Below are 17,426 nucleotides of genomic sequence, written 5' to 3'. Positions count from 1 at the left end.
GAAAAGCAGAGATTATTAAACAGCAAGTTAACAGAGAAGCAGAGAGGAAGTAGGCAGAAGCACCTCTCTGCAGATGTGACCATGCTCTCTGTGGCTGAGCTCTTCAGTCTACCTTTAAACCCACTTTCTTTCCCAGAATAAGTAGTAACAACTTGCTTGTGATTGGCCTTTGAGGTAGCTCACCATGATGGAGGAAGGCATTGGCTAATAAAGGAACTGCCTTGGCCCATTTTATTGGTTAGAAGATAGGTGGGAGGAGTAAACAGAACAGGATACTGGGAGGAAGAGGAAGTGAGCTCAGAGAGACTCCACAGCTCTCCTCTCCAGAGCAGAAGCCTCAGAGAGACGCCATGCCCCAGCTCCGACCCAGGATGGACTTAGGCTAGAATCTTCCCGGTAAGACCGGTGCTCACAGATTATTAAAGATGGGTTGATCGGGATATCAGAATTAGCCTGTAAGGGCTAGAGCTAAAGGGCCAAGCAGTGATTAAATGAATACAGTTTGTGTGTTGTTATTTCGGGCATAAGCTAGCCAGGCGGCTGGGGTGTTGGGGACGCAGCCCCGCCGCCGCTCTTATTACTACATCACCATCCTGCTCTAATCTCTTTTAAAGATGCAGGATGCTTTAGACAGTCTCCCATCAGAGGGCATGTTTCTAGAGACAGCTGAGAACCTGGCTCGTCCTACTTAATGATGCACAGTACCTAGGGGCATCTTCTGACAGGAGCAGCTCTTCTTTGCCCTCTCACCTAGCAGCTAGTTTCTTCTGCTGAAGACGATGGAGCTGCAAACACTGAGATGCAAGCAGGGAACCTGGCCTTCTGAGAGTCTGATTCCACTGAGCCAGGCTGTGTTGATTCTACTGTAAAGGAAAATGCCTAAAGACTTGATTTTCACTAGAAAACCGATCTCCATCAAAATGCTGTCCTGAATCCTTTGGGAAGTTGGTGGACATGGGGCTTACTTGTTTTAAAAGTAGCTCCACTTTAAGTGCATTCGTGTTCCCTTGGCGGGGTGAGGGAGGTTAACCACCATTTGGAAAATGTGTCAATTTTCTGTCAATCATTACATGGAAGCAGGAAACAGAATCAAAAGCTGAGGCAAATTACCTTGAGTTTCAGAATAGAATATTTCCCCTATACATCTGTTATTCTAAGTAGTTACCAAAAAAAAAGCCTAAGCTTAAAAGCAATTTGTGTGTGTGTGTGTGTGTATGTGTATGACATATGTACAGGTGGAAGCCAGAGGAGGGGGCCTGCTCTCTCACCCTCTCCCTGTCTACAAAGACAGGACCTCGCTGACCCCAGAGTTGGATAGACAGCCGGAGTCCTAGTGATCCTCTCTTGGACAAGTCAAGCTTTCTATAATTCAAACCTGCTGGCAGGATATAATATCACCTGCCTTACCTATAAGTCAGAAAATACTTTTAAGAATCAGAAAGTGACAATACAGGTACTTTAGAGACACCAATGTACAATATCAGGGTAAGATCAACCATCATTACTATGCATACACTGTGAAGAGCCCTGGATCTACAGTGTTCTGTGAACCAGGCTTATAGCAGGCTTCAAACCCAAGCCGACAGGTCCCAGCCAATCTGCTGTGACCTGTACTTTGTAAGGCCCTGCTGAGCTTGGAACAGGAGCAGGTGAGGCTTGGCTGGGGTAATGCTTGCTGGAGTTATGAGCTATCTTAACCAAAGGCAGAAGCAGAACATGAAGTCGGTGGCTCTCACTTATCTCAAAACTGTGGCACCCCTCTGCACCCCTCTGCAAGAGCTGGCACTGTGCTGCTGTTAGAAGGCTTGAGACACCAAAGCACAAGTGAAATGTTGCTGAAAAGAATCCACAGTCTACATGACCCCCACCTCCTCCACAGAAGCCTATTCTGCTAATGCAGCTGGCCCTGCTTGAGTGTGTTCCCCCATGTGTCCTCCAGCTCTAGGAAGACACCACACACCTTGGATCTTACCAGAGGCTGGGCACTTCCTGCTCTAACACAAAGCACATCGCCTGCTTATATAGTGCTCCACTGCATGTGGGAACAGTATGAACACTCAGAGCCAGCTGTTTTCCTCATCCGGGTTTGTCCTAGATGGCAGAACTATCTGCTTCCTTGATGTGAAGCAGAATCCACAGTGGGAGGAGGTGCTGCCACAGTCACAGGAGTGCCTCTTGAGGGCATCTGCAGTGAAACAGCTTGCTATTAATTTCAAATCCTGACTCAAGACAACAAGCATGGACCACATCTTAGACACTCACAGTGTTTTCAGATGAGAAGTATATCCACTGATGTTTGTCCCCCAGAAGACCTTACAGGAACAGAGCAAACAAAGTAACAAATATCTGAATAACTTCTGGGGTTTTGAAAACAATAGCTTCCGTATTTTCTTAACCATGCAAATCCTTTCTGTTATTTGAAGCGTTTTTTTTTTTTTTTTCATGAGCTAACAAGCAAAGAAAACAAAACCGAAGAACTCTAGGTAGGTCCCCTGAGGTAGTTCTCTCCTGGAGGCAAAGTATGGATTGGCACAATTCCAAAGGGCAAAAGACACTTGAATGTAATCCTAGAGACCAAATCCCATGTGTCAATAGACGTTAAGGCACTCAACTTATGACTTAACACAAAATGTACAGAGTATATAGATTAAGGCAGACCATTAGAAGATCATGTTACACAAAAAGTCATTTCCTAATGTTTAAAACCATGTGGTCAAGAGTGTGGGTGGGGTGGGGTGCATGAAGGACCACCTCAAATAAACAGAGCAAGACAATGAGCAAGATCAGAAAGAAGGGATGGGAGAGTGCAGACACAGAGGGGCTGAGAAAGAAAGAGCACACCGACATGTAGGTGTGTAAACGTCATAGCGAAAGCTTTCACTTTGTATACTAGCATAAAGACTCATCAAAAATGTGTACTTTGTAATGTATTTAACGACTTTCTTTGACATTGTAAGGACTAAAAGTGTTTATGAAACAAAGTTGAAATAGAAACTGGATATTTACCTAAGAGACTGAAAAGGTCTCTGGATCAAAAGGAGAAAGTAATGAGACCTCTGTCCGGGGAGAAGCAATGCCAAGGGAGCAAGGAAGGAGGAGCCGGCTTAAAGGCTCTCATCAGCTCTTGTTTACACCACTGACAGAGCAATGGTCCAGCCTGCTTGGCAGAACCCAGCCGTGTTTCAGCAGCGAGAAAACCACGCTTCACTTAACCACACCATGAAATGACACGGAAATCAAAGACAGCATACTTTAAAAACAGGTTTTTACGTCACACTTACCAAAGAAAAGTTTTACCCTAGGGTCAATGCTTTCGCCTCAGCTTCCCGTCTTCATATCCCACGTTCAAAGAACAAAACTAACTTTCTAAGATATGTTCAAAGCCCTTTCACTTAAGCTAAAAGAAATGATCATGCCAGGCTTGGAGCTCACCCCTGCATCCCAGCACTCTAGAGGACGAGCCTGGGTTACATAGTGAATTCTAGGCTAGCACAGGCTACAGACAGACATAAAAAGTAAGAAGGTACCTATTCTTGGTCCTCTATAACAGCCTTCTGTATCTATGAGTAAAAGATCCCCAGATGTCTTGTGCAGATCATCTAATTTAAGCATCAACAAACAGCCAGTAAGGTCGATTTTGTTGTTATTTTGCAAAGCTGAATTTCAAAGAAATTATTCCTTAGCCTATGGTCAAGAAAGTGGCACTAAGCTCATAATAACTACACTATTAGAGTTTATTGATGTCATCTTTTTCAAAATGATTTACATAGTTGAAGGCCCAGAATTTTAATTTAAAGGTATCATTACTTAAATCATTTCAGTAAACTATTTCCCACAATAAGGTAGAAATAGAAAATCTAAGAATTTTCTTTTTTAGCTGGGCAGTGGTGGCGCATGCCTTTAATCCTAGCCCTTGGGAGGCAAAGGCAGGCAGATTTCTGTGAGTTCAAGGCCAGCCTGGTCTACAAGAGCTAGTTTCCAGGACAGGCTCCAAAGCTAGAGAGAAACCTGGTCTCAAAAAAACCAACAAATAAATAAATATAAAAAGATCTTTTTGAAAAGCCTGAAAAAAAGCCAGGTGCAACGGCATACAACTTTAATCCCAGGACATGGGAGGCAGAGGCTAGTTTATCTCTGAGTTCCAGGCCAGTCTGATCTACATAGTGAGTTGTAGGCCTGCTAGGGGTACATGAGGAGATCCTATGGGGAAAAAAACACTACAAAAATATATTCACATGGAAAAGCCAGTTTCCTTAACGAGCACATAAAGAACCTGATAAGTGGTAAATTCATCATTCTTTCAGAAAATGGGCAAATGTTGGGTTTATTTATAAACCATCCTCAATTGTGCTCTTCAACTCTCAGCCACATTTAATATATCAAATTCAAAAGTGAAAACGAAAAATCATCTCTAAACAATATTTGCACATCCATCTATTCAGTTGGTCAAGAATAACCCAATTACAAACTAGGGGGAGAAAGAGACAGAAAAAAACAAAAGTAGGATAATCAATCCCAATGTAATAAACTAAAAATAAACCAGAGGCAACACTCAGGTGCTTCTAAATAGAATTTCCCAGGAAAATGAACCAGGAATCTAGATCTAGAGCAGAAACAAAACAATACCAGCCAAGCCTGCAAGGAGGCTCGCAAAGACACATGTATACTGCATATAACACCTACAAAAAGTTGGGGACTGAGGAGATGGCTCAGTCTGGTACAGGGCTTGCCCTACAAGCATGAGGTCCTGAGTTCAAATCTACAGAACCCATGTAAAAGCTAGGCATGCTAGCCAGGCATGGTGGCACACACCTGTTAATCCTGTGCAGAGGCAGGTGAATCTTTGTGAGTTCAAGGTCAGACTGTTCTACAGAGAAAGTTCCAAAATAGCCAAGGCTACACAGAGAAATCCTATCCCAAAAAACAAACCACCACCACCACCATCACCAGCAGCAACAACAACAACAAAAACAATAAAAGGCTGGGCATGTAAGATGGGAGGAAGAGATCCCTGGAACTTTTGGTCAGCGACCCAGGCCTATGTGCGGAAGTTTCAAGGCAATGAGACACTTTTTTCTTTTTTGGTTTTTTTTCGAGACAGGGTTTCTCTGTGGCTTTGGAGCCTGTCCTGGAACTAGCTCTGTAGACCAGGCTGGTCTCGAACTCACAGAGATCCGCCTGCCTCTGCCTCAAGGTGTGCGCAATGAGACACATTATGTGAACAAAAGGCTGAAGGCACACAAGCACCCGTACATGTGCATCACAAATAAAATGGGGGCCCTATTGAATGGACAAAGAAGGGCTCTCACTGACTACAGAGGGGAAATAAAGACTATTAAACAATAGTCCATATATTTACACATCACTTTTGTGGGGGAACCTTATATATAATTTTATAAAGAGGTACTTATTAGCTTGTGTTGAGTGAGTGGGGGGGTGCACAGAGGTATGTGTATGTGTGTGAATATGTGCGTGTGTGTGTGAATATGTGCGTGTGTGTGACAGCCCAAGTTTGATGTTGAGTAGCCTCAATCACTTTCTACCTTATTTTTTTGAGACAGGGTCTCTCTCACTGAACCTGGCCATAGATCTCTAGGGACCGCCTGTCTCCGCTTCCCTACTACTGGAATTACAGATGCATGCCATTCTGCCCAGCTTTTTAAGTGCATTCTGGGAATCTGAACTCAAGTCCTTATACTTGCATGGCAATAACTTTCTGACTGATCATCTCCCCAGCCCAGCAGCTCTTCTTAATTCTGCTAATAAATGTAGAAGGAATGACAGGCTTGAAATAGCACTATTTTGTAGTATCTAAAGAATATGGATGAAAATAATGACTGTCAATGGCCGCTCTGGGAGCACATTCTGCTCCTTTAGCCAATAGCCTTTAAGATACTAGCCCACGTGGACATGGTCTCCTATACTGTAAAAGCAGCAGTAAATGTGCACCCAATCTCTTGTTTCCGGCTCCTGCTTCTGACTGCTAGACTCTACTCCTGTTTGTGCAGAGGACTGTTGTCTAGGACAGTGATCTTTAAGTTTTCCCCTTAAATAAATAATCCTTTTATAATTCATAATTCTGAACTGGTGTGGGACTGTTTCATGACTTCTGTCATCAAATGGCCACTAAAATCATCAAGTAAAAGGCTATCAGGCAACTCTCCCATGAAACAGGCAGTTGTAAGGACAAAACCAGGGATTCAACCTCAACACAAAAAGAAACCAGACAGCATATATATTCTCTTCATTGATGTTAACAGGAGGCACGCCTTGCCCTCACAGTGTGTGCATCTATGCACTATAGCACACCAAATACTACTACTAACTAATAAAAATAAAAACAAATAATATCAATTCTAAGGCAGTCACGCTTCTGTGAATAGAGTGGCTTAAAGGACATTCAAGGGCAAAGCTCATGTTAAATGACACCCCGGGCATGTGACCAGACATATCTAGACTGTGGAATAGTGTGAAACACAAATAAAGGGTAGGACAGGAACAGAAAGCCTAGGACTCTTCCAGCCATTTCTGCCAGACAGAAGATGTGGAACTTCTGGGTCCTTATTGCTAAGTGACATTTCAGATCTAATTACTAAGACACAGTTTTATGAGACAAGCAGGGAAATTTGAAAGCTAATTAAATATCTGAAGATATGTAAATGATTACTCATCCATGATAGTAACTGGTTTGTGATCTAGTCAGGAGAGACTGGGCTAAAGATGCGGAGCTCTTGGCCAGGCAGCACCTTGCTAAGGTATGGACAACGAGAGAACTTAGACTAGTCCTAACATGCACACACATAACAAGCAAAGCCTTCTGTGGGTTCTGAGACAGGTTCTCTCTATGCAGTCCGGAAACTCACTGTGTAGACCACTCAGGCCTCCAGCTCACAGAGATCCTCCTGCCTTTTCCTATCACACCTGGCACACTTCCTGTTTTCTAGAACTAAGCTGAAAGCATCTATTGCACAATGATGCAGAAAGTTTATGACAATGCAACGCAGATTGTAATTATTCTTACAAGAAAAATATGTATGAAGGTAGTACATATGCTAATTAGCTCTACTTAGCCATTCTATGATATACATGTATTTCAAATTACCATGCTGTACACAACACATGCAAACATTTTTTTTTCAATTAAAAATTTGTGTACTATTTAAAATACATGAATACAGCTATACATATGTATTCTTTTCACAGTTTAAAAGTTATTGATTTAAAGACTGGAACAGACTTCAAGAGACTGATTACAAATCACATATCATCATGTATGGTTGATAGAAAAGACAAACAAGACCTTCAGAAAGACATGAAAAAAATGTGTCCTGAAAAATAAACAATAAAGATAATATAACCTAAAGTTTAGCTTTAAAGTTATAGGAAATGAGATGAAGTTTAGGTGAAATAAAGGCATATGCATAACATTGATGATAGATATGCAGGATTCAAAACAATATGTTCTACAATTCTTGGCATGCTTAAATTTTTCTGCAATATTTTTAAAACTGTAATTACCCACCTGAAAAATTAGTCTTTATTTTTATTTTTCACAGCCTAGATGAAGAACAGCACTTCCTTGGCTACCTGCCATGCAGTGCATTCCAGCAGAGCTGCAGATTGCTGCTGTCCTAGAAAACGGCTCTTACCGCCCACAACAAGCATCTGTCCAGAACAGGCTAGAATGAGCGCAAGTACATCTTCACCATAAGGTCCTTAAAATGCGCAGGCTGAGACAGAGTCTGTGGGTTTCTAACTTTGGTAAAGCACCTCCGGGCTACAGAGCATCTCAGGAGGAGGGGTAAGATAAAGGGGTGGGCCAGTAGGACCCCTGAGCCTCAGCCCTGCTTCCAAAGAGCAGCTTCTCCACTACCTTCTCAGCCTAGCATAGCAATGGTGACCTCACCATGGTAAGACGTCACAGTTTTCCTACAGGAATTCCTATCAATAAAAAGCCAACCTGGGCTTATGACGAACTGTCATGAGCTTGAGGCCCATCCCACCTTCTGCTTCTTCCTAACACACTCAAAGTGACCCCGTGGCCTGACAGCTTGTTCCTAGGGTAAATTTTAAGATCTGAACCCTTGGGACTAGTCCCATCAGGCAAGCTGACACCCATCTTTGTGGTGCAGTCTCAGAATGTAACTCTGGGGCTGAATTCCCTGTGGCCTGGCCAGTCTGGGGAGTTTACATTCACTGATTCAGCTGCCTCCATTCAGTTTGCCAGTCTGTCCCAGGTGTTCGATGTGCACTGGCCTTCAAGAACAGGTACTTGACTGACAATATTCAGCCTACATCACAGCACAGTGGTACCCTCGCCCAACCTCCACATTGTTGAGTTGTTATAGCAGGCTCTTCCTCAGGACTCTCTAGGGTGGGCTGCTGAAACATGCTTATGTTCAGCAGGTTATAGGATGCCCCATGCCCAGACTGCTGGAGACTCTTCACTGTTCTCCCTCCTTACTCCCCAACCCTCCACCTTCCAGGCAAAATGAGCAGAGACTCAAGTGCCTTTCCTACTGCTTCCCGCTGTCCCTAGACTCTTCTACAAACCTGACACGTTCTGGGCAAAGTTCTTGCTCTTTCACTGAAGCCTCCGGTGATGAGATAGGATATAAACTAAATACTTCACATTTTCTCAACATATTTGTACTTTCTGGCTCACTGGTCCTGCACACCAGAGGAGTGGCGTGCACGCTGGTCCTGCACACCAGAGCAGTCCTGCACACCAGATCAGTGGTATGCTCACTGGTCCTGGACACCAGAGCAGTGCCATGCTCGCTGGTCCTGCACACCAGCACACCAGAGCAGTGGCGTGCACGCTGGTCCTGGACAATGCCTGAGACAATTGTGGTCAGAATCATAGTGTTACACAATCTACAGTAAAAACACACAAGACTTTTGTAGAAATTAACCATTAGCATCTCCTTACCAAAAACAAAACAAAACAAGATATCTCACTTGTTAGTAATTTTACAAACTATGTCTCTATACAAACATCAACCAACAGTCTACCACTCTGTGATCTTGTCAGTGTCTGTTACATCTTGTCATTGCGGATTATCTCTAGCACCAGCCCATCAGGAGAATAAAACCAAACTAATGTTATTGGAGCATGTAAAGTGGATGTGTTCAGCAAATCCTGGCCTTAGTAACAGTCTTTGTTTAAATTTAACTAGACTGTGACAGCAGGCTGGCACCATTACTATTCCCTCTCAAAACCAACAAGATCAAATGACGAGGAACCAAAATAGCACTGGGAGGCAGAGTCATAAAAGATGAAAACGGAACAGAGCATCAGTTTCAATGGGTGCTTCTGAGAGCCTTACTTCAACCGAAGGATCTAGACATTCCCTGAGAGACAAGCTGCAGAAGGACGCCAAGCCTGTGCTCTGGTCCTACACCTACAGCAGACATTACTCAAAGCAGACAAAGAGTACTCCAGTTAATTCTGCCTCGGAGGTGGCACACCGAGCAACACGAACACCCATCCTGGGGAGGAGGCAGAAAAAGCACTCCTTTTCATGATCTTAAGCCGTGTGCCAGTGACTACTGATGACATCCAAGGCTACCATACCTGTGCTTTTTGATGCCATTGGAGAGCGCGTCTCCCCCACCACAATCTTTTCCTTCGGACATTCTGTGCTTCCCACTGCTCACGGGCACTTCGTTCTCTTCAAAGGCGTGTGCTGTCACAGCTTCCACGCAAGTCAGGGACCCCTCGGACTCGGAACCTGTGGCAGAACAGGCTCATGGTGAACGTACTGAACTTGGGTACAGGCTTCACTAATGATGGATATCTCCCTCAAAGCCTTGGGCTGTGAAACTCAAGCTTTGCCCTTTCACAATCCATCCGTAAACACCTCCTCAGAGATTTCAGAGAACCCGCTCCCACAGCGACTCAGAGGGATTTATGTGACAGATGCACACTTATATAAAGTTACAATTAAACTGATTTTATATACTTAGAGGTAGCCAAAGATTGCTTCTATTCTCTTCCTTCTCAAGGCATCTTAACTATAGTTTAGCCCCAAAAAGTTCAATTTTAAAAACTCATGTATAATGGAAGATCTACAGTGCTATACTTAGAAGTTTAAGTCACATCACTGCAGTAACAAAAAGAAAGGAATTTTAAAAGCACATAGAACAACACAGAACCGCCCCATTCTTGGCATCCTTCCATCAGTGATTGGGCAAGTGCTCTAGAGTGGGAATGCCACATTCCCAGTTGCCTGTGTATTCAAAATGGAGCCATCTGCTTGCTGGGGACCAAGATGATGATTCACTCCTGTAACATCCATGCAACTGCCCAGACTTTCACAGTCCGCTTTTCCTCTGAGCATCTCTAGGATGCTTTGGGGGAAGGTAGGGCAAGGCTCCAGATTATCAACATTGTTAACCTCCTGCTTGGGGGCAGCACCTTAGTTTCTGAACACCAGTTTTCTGACTCCTTATTTAATAGTTTGTTTCAGCTCAAAGCAGTAGGCACTCACTCTCTAGGACATTTCTGTCCATGAGGTCTCTGTCTCTGGTAAAGCACTACTCAGGACCGTCTATAACTTCCCACCTGACTCTACTCACTTGTGCCACCTTCAGAAACTCTCCTCACAAGGCTGCCACACCTGCTCAGTGTGTGTTAGAGCTGAACGCCCATCTGCTGCAAATATACTGTAGCTCAACTCAGAAGCAAGTGGTTTAGGCTTGCTTTCTTCCTAGCACTCAGCACCTTCCTGCATGCTAGTACCTAGCTCAACGCTTGGAGTCTCACTGTCATCCCATCAGGCTGATGCGGAAGAAGCAAGGCTGGCCACAGTCCTAGGTGTATCACTGCTGCTTACACCAACAGGACACCTTGAGTCCCAACTGGGAGAAGGCCACAGCTCCGTTCCCTCCACTCCTCACAACAAAGACACTAGTAGTCCTCCTCCACCTGTTTGGCTTGTCACAGATTTAGCTCCTTGAGGTCAACTTTGGCTCAACAACTACACAGAATATTCCAGAAACTACTTGTAAGCATTAAATTGTGCATAGCAATATGATAATATTTCATACCACTGCCTTGCCCTGAGTATGTGATGGTAAATGTTACAACTGAAAGCACAGAGCCAAGGAGCTACAGGACCACACATGCATCAAAACAGGAAACAGATTGCAGAGAATAGGGTCATGCCTGCATCTTGCAATTCGTTCATATGTAAACTATGAAGAATTTCAAAAGGTAAGCAACTTTGTCTTAGAATGATTTGAAACGCATTTTTAGTTTGTAATTTATATGTCGAAAGCAAAAAAGCAATCAAACAATGTTCTGAAACATTGCTATATATAGGACATTATGTCTGAAATTTAAGAGACACAAGTGACAGGAAGGGACTTGCCTACTTAAAAAAAGCTTTTTCTATTTTTTTTAACTAAAAAGGAGACAGTAAACAGTAAACAAGAGATAGCAGGAGCTGCTATGCGCAAAGATAGTCTTTCTCCAAACAAGATCCCAATGTGGTAAATACACAGGCTGAAGCCCCACCCTCCTTAAGTGTACTAGTCATTTTAGGAACATGGACATGGGGCCACCGCGTTCATCCCAGGGACACACAATCAGATGTCACAGCAGATCCGTGTCCTCTCTGGCTAGTGGCACCTGCATCCCTTTTCCTTGTCATCTCCCTGTTCCTACCCCTCCTTCTCCCCACCCTTATCCATTTATACCTTGCTCTTTAATTCCTCTCTATCTGGCCTATCGCTAGAAAGCTCTGACAAAGGTTACTAATTACCTCTATTCTGCAGAGTCCAACATTTTTTAATCCTAATTGTGACTCATCTGCCATCTATGGCACTGCTCAATTCATTCCTGCCTTTGTAGGAGCCATGGGCAAGGCAGGCACATGAGATTCCCAGACAGTAGTGTGCGCAATAGATGTGCTCAGTAAACTGTTCCGGGTATCAAGGTAGAAGTCAGAATGGGGGCAGTGGTCACCAGCAACAATCCACTTCAGGGAGAACAGTGTCAGCCCTTTGCTGACTGTTGAGTACGCTGACAAGAACAGGGAGAAGGACAACAGAGCCACCATATAGGAACTGTCCCAGGCAAACGGCGACAGAATGAGCCAGTGTGGGAGCAGCAAGATGCAGGAAGGAATGTGCATCGTGTACCTACTGCATAGGATAAGAAGGGAGAAAAAAACACCAAAAGCCAGCAAAGGGCAAATAAGATAAAAACAAATCAAGGGATGACACCTTTCTGTTTTATATTGAAAGTAACTAAACTTTTGTTTTCAGGCAACTGCTTTTTACTACGTGGTTATGATGAGCCATGCAGTTGATCATGCGGGAAGGGAGGACGCTCAGCATCCTTGGCAAGTGCAGAACCTCATGACAGGCAGTGCAGTGTGACACAGACCACTTTCATTGCAACAGGGACCTGTCCTGCAAGGAGCACACCTTTAGCATCAAACGCATCAATCCATTCCCAGAGCATGGCTGTTTCAAAAGGAGAGCCATGGTGGCACTATTTATATTCAGACACATTTATCCAGATCAGATGCAAAATCCTTCATTATTCACACAAACCACTGCGGTTTCCCCACATCAGCACCAAAGTTGTAGCTGGTGTGGAGGCTTAACAATCCTCATCAGAGCCTAGCCACATGGGTGATCTTCAGGTCTCCTGGTAAAGCTTGTCAGTGCCTCTTTGGTGATCATTCAACCCCGTAACCTTGCTGTGGGATAATGCTCTGTATACTGTAAAGATTGTCACTCATACTGGCAGGCAGGAAGTATAGGCAGGGTGACCAGACTAGGAGAATATTGGGAACAGTAAATGCAGAGACACAGTCACAAGCCAGATATAGAGGAAGCAAAATGAGAATGCCTTACTGAGAGAAGGTACCAAGCCACGTGGCTAAACACAGATAAAAATTATGGGCTAATTTAAGTTGTAAGAGCTAGTTAGTAATAAGTCGAAGCAATAGGCCAAACAGTTTGTAATTAAAAATATAAGCCTCTGTGTGTTTCTTTGGGACTGAACAGCTATGGCACCGGGCAGAAAAGAAATTTCCACCAACATAATCTGTTCAATTCTGTTCCATTGTAAGTTGCCAATAGGCCAGGTCTTATAACTCGACTATCAGCTGTTACTGGGCAATATATCCATCCCTGCTTACGAGGAAAACACAGTATTGGAGAGGACAGTGTTTCATGTCTCCATGTGCTGACTACTTGTTCCACAGTATTTAAAGTCACAGAACTCATAAAAACAAAAATAAAGACAAAAAACAAGAATCAGGAGAAACCACATCTAGTGGTTTCAGCTTGGGAGATGCAGTAGTTTTGAAGTAGACGTTGTTACAATTTGTATATCACATATTCTTGTAGTAAAGGCTCACATATTAAAAGCTTTCTCCCCACCTTCAAACTACCTAAAGGCAGTGGAACCGTAAGAGGCAGGATCTAGTGGGAGGTCTTGTGGTCGCTGGGTCTGGAGAAGAATGAGAGTGGCCCCCATATATTTCATGCTTGGTCTCCAGTTAATGAGCTGACTGGAAGGATTAGGAGGTGTGTCCTAGCTGGAGGTTTGTCAGTGGGGGTGGGGTTTGATATTTCAAAAACCTATGCCAGGCCCAATGTCTCTCTTCCTCTCTCCCCTCTCCCCTGTCCCCTTTCCCCTCCCCCCCTCTCTGCCCGCTGCTTGTGAATCTAATTGGCTTTCTCAGTTACTTCTCGAGTCCGTACCTGCCTGCAAGCCCCCCTACTCCTGCCATGTTGGTCATGGACTTACCTCTGAAACTGTAAGGAAGCCCAGTTACATGCTTCCTTTGTAAGAGCTGCCCTGGTCATGGTGTCTAACAGCGACAGAACAGTGGCTAAGACATCAGCAGGTGAGCAGTGCGGCTGGGTGTGCTTGCACATGGTGTACTGCTACAGGCCTACGTACTGTGGCCAGCTGACAACGGGCTGAACCTCCAGAACTGTGAGCCAGAATAAACCTACTGCTTCTAGTAATTACCTCCGGCATTTGTCAGTGATGAGAAGCTGACAGAATCAGACAGGAAAGGTGACACACAGCAATACCAATGAACCAAATCCCACCATACAGCGTATTTAAAAACGCATGATAAACTTGGTGCTTTTAAATTTTATAGTACCAATAACAAAAACAAACAAAAACCCACAAAAATGCAGCTCTAAATAAAAACTTGATAAGGCAAAGTCAAAGGCCTTACACATTTGATACATGAACTCAATTCTGGCCTGCTCAGCTCCGATTTCAATACCTCCATCAAAGGATCACCATATGGGAACATAATTATTTCCACTGATTTTTCTGCTAACATTTTAAAATGTAATTACAAAAACTGATTTTAATATTTAGCTAGATCCACAGCATATCAAACAGTCATTTACCTTTCTCCTGGAGTTTTCCTATGATCCTAGAATAAGCAAATGGGTTCAAAAATTTAAGATGCTACCCCATCCTTGAAAACAGGGTAAAGGAAGGGCTCTGAAACTTCTGGCATCACTCCCTGATCTTTCTCAGGACAACTGGGACTATCCACAGAACCCAAAGACAGGAAAGGGGATCTGGTACAGTTCTATTTGTGAGTCTATCCTACCTAGTTCCTAAAGGAGTCAGCTGAGTTGTCATGGCTGCTGTAATGTACAGAAAAAGCGCTGAACGAAGCTCTACAGAGAAACATTAGGGCCAACACAACAGCTGAGACAATACAAACCCTCTAAAGTTGTTTTCAATGTGGTAAGTACTCATATAAAACTCAGAATTATTCTCCACACATTTCAAATTGAATGCGGCACGGTGGCTTGGATATGGAATATACTCCTCTCTTGTGGACTAATGACCATGTGCAGAGGCGCCCTTGAGAGAAGTGATGGGACAAAAGGGCTCTACCTAGGTCAGTGTTTCTCAACCTTCCTCAAGCTGTGATCCTTTAACACAGTTCCTCGTGGTGCAGTGCCCCCCCAACCATAAAATTATATTCACTGCTACTTCATAACTGTAATTTTGCTACTGTTTCAATCATAATGTAAATATTTCAAAGGGATTGAGACCCACAGGTTGAGAACCTAAGCAGTGGTGGTGGGAACCGTAGACAGTGGGGTCTGACTGGAGAACGTGGATCACTAGGAATGTGCCTTCAAAGATTGTATTTATTTGTGGTGCCTGCCCAGCCCTCACCCACTTCCCAGCCAATCTGGGGTAAGCGGCTCCTTCGCCACCTTCCCTTGATGTTCTGCCTCGCTGCAGGCCTACTAAACTTAAGGCCAGGAGTGCAAAGGGACCTTTCCTCCTGCCAGTTGACTTGCTCGGCTGCCGTGTCACAGTGACAAAGTGTGACTACCACAGTCCCCTTCCTAAAAAACAGGGGGCCCAGGACTGGGACTGGGATAGTGAGGCTCCAACATCACTCCAGAATTAAGACAATCCTTGCCTTTGCCTTTCGGAGCCTAGGCATGTTCCAGGTGTTGACTAATTAATCCTTCCTACCATTTTAAATCTGGAAGAACAGGTCAGAGTTCACAATCTAACCCTGCCAGTAATTCTCCTGGGCGGTCCCGATGAATGCTCTACAATGCCCTTTGAAGAGCAGCCCAAGAACAAACAAGCACATCACAGGAGACTTGGAAGAACCGTGGACAGTGTCCAAATCACACTTCCTTCTCTTACTTAAGGTTACAGGCTCAGTTTTAAGCTTTTGTTATTTATAATTAGCCATGAACTAGAACTTTTTTTTTTTTTTTGGCTTTTCCGGACAGGATTTCTCTGTATACCTTTGGTGCCTGTCCTGGAACTAGTTCTTGTAGACCAGGCTGGCTTTGAACTCACAGAGATCCTCCTCCCTCTGCCTCCTGAGTTCTGGGATTAAAGGTGTGCGCCACCACCATCCAGCTAGAACTGTTCTTAAAATGCCTAGAATAACCCAAAGTGCAGCTTTCAATGTCAGTGCCACAATCCTATTTAGTAATAGATACAGCCATATAAAACTCAAAAATACAGTAATGAGTGAGCAGAACAAAGAAATAAAATTGACAAAATCATATTTCAAATAAATTACGAACTGAAAATAAAATGACTTCAGAGATGGCTGCCAAGAGACTGCTATAGTAATTGGAAGGGAGCTAACAAAAGCATGGACAGAATTTTGGCCATGCACGGGGGTCACAGGCATTCTAGACATCCTCCCCAGAGGAGGTCTGAGGTCAAGACAGCCACACTGTATGGTGGTGCTTGTGACAGCTTTTCAAAAGCGACTGCCTGGTCCTTAAAGAATCATCTAGCACTCTTTTCAATGTGCGACCTTTACGTGTAGTTGAAGAATTACAACATCCAGGTTTTGGGAAACCTTAATGCACCTGAGTACTAAATCTCAAGTTTCTCAATTAGTCCTGATTGACAGCTTTTTTCAAAATTATTTTCAGGAAGGTGAGAGATGCACTGAAGCCCAGTTACAAAGTAATTGTACTTTGAAAGGGAGTTTCATGTGACCAGCAGATCAGCCTGCCACACACCAGCTGAAGGACTTATATTAGACACAGTTTGATGGGATTAATGAGGTACAGCTGATGCCCTCCAAGTATCTACCACTCACTATAAGACATAAACCACATGTTTGAGAAGATGGGGGATCTAATTTTGGGAACGTCAGGGCCAGCTTCTGAGAAAACATGACAAATCAGCTGGAGTGAGAAGGATGAAGACAACGACTTGAAGGCGAGGCAGAATACTGGGTGTTGGTGCCAAAGTATGTGACCAAGACGGCACGGCACAGCCAGAGAGGAGGGCAGTCAGAGGAAAAGACAGGGTCCTCAGAGAATGGTGCTGCACTGGGTCAGGTCACAGAGTTTGGATTTGGACTCACATTGGCAGGAGCTGTCGGATCACACTGCTGGCTGGTTGGAGATCGCAGTCTGCCACAGCCTGGCAGCTTTCTCTAAGCCTGCCAATATGGAAACTCCCTCCCTCCCCAGCAAGGCTTCCTGCTCTCTACCTGTCCTTATCTGGAGAATCCCTGGGCCTAGTGGACTGACCTTATCTAAAAACTGTCTCTAGACCAGATGCCTGATTCGTCTTCAGCTTGCCCCTTGGCACGGATCCCTGCTGAGAAGACTTGAGCTAGGAGCTCTGCCATAGGACCCTACTGCCACATACCAAGCCTTGCGACAGAAGCACGTCACTTAGTACAAATTAGGGTATGTCCGCAGTCTCCCCAATCCTATATATTCCTTATATTCTGGAATAAAATCGAGCTGACTCACTGAAATCCATCTCCCAAAGAGCCGTCTCCATCTGTGCGTATGGCCGCGCACAAAACTTCTGTTGTACTTTCTGCTCTTTCCCCTCTTGGACTGAGGGCCAACAGGCTGAACGGGGAAACAGAACCCCCAGAGATGGCGCCTGAACAGGGAGATACCTTCCA

General features: G+C 44.2%; 1 protein-coding gene across 4 annotated transcripts in view; it reads right to left on the bottom strand.

Moving 5' to 3' along the window:
* Positions 1–17,426, bottom strand: part of Osbpl1a (oxysterol binding protein like 1A) — a 186,999-nt gene that overhangs the window by 47,926 nt on the left and 121,647 nt on the right. For 3 of the 4 annotated variants that reach the window (XM_041659855.1, XM_041659856.1, XM_041659857.1), the window contains one exon: positions 9,578–9,734. The exons of the other annotated variant lie outside the window; for it this stretch is intronic. In XM_041659855.1, coding sequence (XP_041515789.1) covers positions 9,578–9,734 — 157 coding nt within the window. The remainder of the gene's footprint in view (positions 1–9,577; positions 9,735–17,426) is intronic. 4 annotated transcript variants of the gene reach the window in all.

Source organism: Microtus oregoni, unplaced genomic scaffold, assembly GCF_018167655.1.
Source record: "Microtus oregoni isolate MIOR12 unplaced genomic scaffold, Mior012 000011F_ref0000422, whole genome shotgun sequence".
Classification (NCBI taxonomy): Eukaryota; Metazoa; Chordata; class Mammalia; order Rodentia; family Cricetidae; genus Microtus; species Microtus oregoni.
Note: the sequence above shows the minus strand (reverse complement) of the source record. Positions and strands in the feature narration are given on the sequence as shown.